This window comes from Chiloscyllium punctatum, chromosome 26, assembly GCF_047496795.1.
Source record: "Chiloscyllium punctatum isolate Juve2018m chromosome 26, sChiPun1.3, whole genome shotgun sequence".
Lineage (NCBI taxonomy): Eukaryota > Metazoa > Chordata > Chondrichthyes > Orectolobiformes > Hemiscylliidae > Chiloscyllium > Chiloscyllium punctatum.
This window is the reverse complement of record NC_092764.1, coordinates 64,602,000-64,604,609: the sequence shown is the minus strand read 5'-3', so window position 1 is coordinate 64,604,609 and position 2,610 is coordinate 64,602,000. Positions and strand designations below refer to the sequence as shown.

General features: G+C 43.9%; 1 protein-coding gene across 1 annotated transcript; it reads left to right on the top strand.

Annotated features, from left to right (window-relative positions):
• Positions 1–1,521: 1,521 nt before the first annotated feature.
• Positions 1,522–2,159, top strand: LOC140496200 (monocyte chemotactic protein 1B-like). The gene is made up of 3 exons (XM_072595700.1): positions 1,522–1,591; positions 1,746–1,869; positions 2,022–2,159. Exons 1-3 carry the CDS (start codon positions 1,522–1,524, stop codon positions 2,122–2,124), a joined length of 297 nt encoding a protein of 98 aa, XP_072451801.1. The 3' UTR covers positions 2,125–2,159.
• Positions 2,160–2,610: the final 451 nt, after the last annotated feature.

The window sequence follows — 2,610 nt, the reverse complement described above, 5'->3', positions numbered from 1 at the left end:
TGTCCAAGTGTGTGTATGAGAGAAGTTTAGTTGCTGCAGCGTACATGGATTTGACAAAGACCCACATGGAAGAATCATTAAGAAGGTTTACAAACAAGGAATTGAGACAATTTTGCCCGATGACTCAGAAACTGGCTTAGTAATCAGACACAAAGAGTAGTGATAGAGGGCTGCTGAGTGACTGGAGGCTGGTGTCCAGCGGTGTACCACAGGGATCAGTACTAGGACCCTTATTGTTTGTTATATACATAAATGATATAGATGACCATGTAGGGGGAATATTAAGCAAACTTGCTGATAACAGCAAGATTGGTAGAATGCTTAATAGTGAAGTTGTTGGTTACAGGAAGGTATAGATGGGTTGGTCAGAGGGGCAGACCAGTGGGAGGTGGTACTTAACCCTGATAAGTGTGAAGTATTGCTCTTGGGAAGAAGATACAAGTTGCGGGAATAATTGATGAATGGCAGGACACTGGGTAGTTTACAAGAACACGCAGATCTGAGCATAATTGTTCACAGATCCCTGAAATCGGCAGAGGATGTGAATGGGAAAGTTAAAAAGGTATTAGGGGCACTTGCTTTCATCAGTCATGACACAGAGTATAAGAGCAAGGAGACAATGTTGGAGTTGTACAGAGCTTTGGTCAGTCCATAACTGGAGTACTTTGTGCAGTTCTAGTCACATCAACACAGGAAAAATGTGATAACATTATAGGGGTTACAGAGGAGGTTCACCAGGATGTTGTCTGGGATGAAGAAATGGAGCTGTAAGGATTTGATTGGCTTGGATTGATCTCTGTGGAGCAGAGAAGAGTGAGAGGGGTCATGATTGAGGTGTATAAGATGGACAGGGTGAGTGGAGAGCTGCTGTTCCCCTTGGTTGAGGGGTCAATCACAAGAGGGGCATAGTTTTAGGGTACAGGGCAGGAGATTCAGAGGGGATTTGGAAAAATAAACATTTTCAGTCGGAGGGTGGTGGGAATCTGGAATGCACTTCCTGGAGGCTGGAAACCTGGTAACCTTTAAAAAGTATTTGGCTGAGCATTTCAAATATCACAAGATACAAGGATATGGGACAAGTGCAAGACATTCGTGCACCTTTAGTGGTAATTATGTCAGTGCAGACTTAATAAGCCGAAGGGTCTTTTCTGTGTTGTATGAGGCTATGGATTTCTCACTCAATAACCACCAGACCTTGTTTCAATCACCTTCCATTTGCCGTTATTTTCCCCTCATCACCCCAGCCCCCAGAATCCTTATCTTCTTTGAGGTTCAATCTGATTGATTGTTGCTGACACTTTGGATTTCCATTGGAACCACCTTTAACCTCATCAGAAAACCTGTGAGTCCACAAAATTCCCCCCATGGTTCTGGGGAGAGTGGTGGAAATTGCCATTGAGTCAAACTCCAGAAATAGCTGTGACGGTGTGACCAGTTTCCTGTATAAATGTGACAGCAGACAAGGACCGAGCAAGTAAGATTCAGACAGTGCACGCACTGACACTCTCCAGCTCAGACACAATGAAACTGCTCCTTGTCATCGTTGCTCTTGGCCTCACCGTCAGCATCTGTGCTCAACAGCTCTCAGCAGGTCAGTCATTCATTCTTCTCTCACTGTCACTCACTCTGTAGTTCATTCTCAATTGGGTTCAGTGTGACCTGGGAATGAATGCAATGTATGTTTAAATATTGTGACAGTCTGTGATACCTGAATTCCCATTGTTTTCTCCACTTGTCTGTTTCAGCTCCCAGTATTCCCGTGGGTATGCTGTGCTGTGAGCGTTATATCCAAACAGAATTGCCACAAGACCGTATTGTGAAATACATAAACGCTCCCAGCTCTTTCTACTGTTCCCACGACGCTATCATGTGAGTATTGATTCCTGCTCATTGAAAGGTTCCTTCTGTCTGAGACTCGCTTCACTGGGATTGTTGTTGGAGAAATCCACTCCTTCTACATTGTATTCTGTCCTGGGATCAGGAGTGAGCCGCCACTGACATTTGCCTTTTCCACTTCACAGATTCCAGACCGTAGCTGGTCGCCTGGTGTGTGCAGATCCGAAACATCCGTGGGTGCAGGATCGACTGACAGAGCTGGACAAACAGGGGATTGAAATGGATTGATCCTGATCTTCAATAACCCCTGGGGTTTGGTGATGCTGGACAACATATGATCCTGAACATATACAAACTTTTGTATCAACTGAAACTTTTTAAAATTTCTGCAGCTGGTGTTCTGCAGCTTTATAAATTATCAAAAAGAGTATATAAAGATTATATAGAGATTGCATTGTACGTATAGAATATTTCTTTTTGGATAATTGATGAGCTACGGTCTGTTGATTTGTCTGTGGTTTCTGTCAGTTTTCTCTGTGTGGATTGAATTGCCCAAATGTCTTCCAATAAAGTTAATTCACCTTCAAACCCAAGCTTGTCATTGGTGATTTGTGAATTTCATCCTCCCTGGCCACTCCAGCCAATGGGAAGACTGGAGGCTAAACGGATGTGAGGAATTCCGGCAGTTCATAGCTTTGAGTCTGCCTGTCCCCGCCTCACAACTGACCCCAGTGGTAGGGAACTGATTAGAGGCAATTCTGAGGAACAGAATTA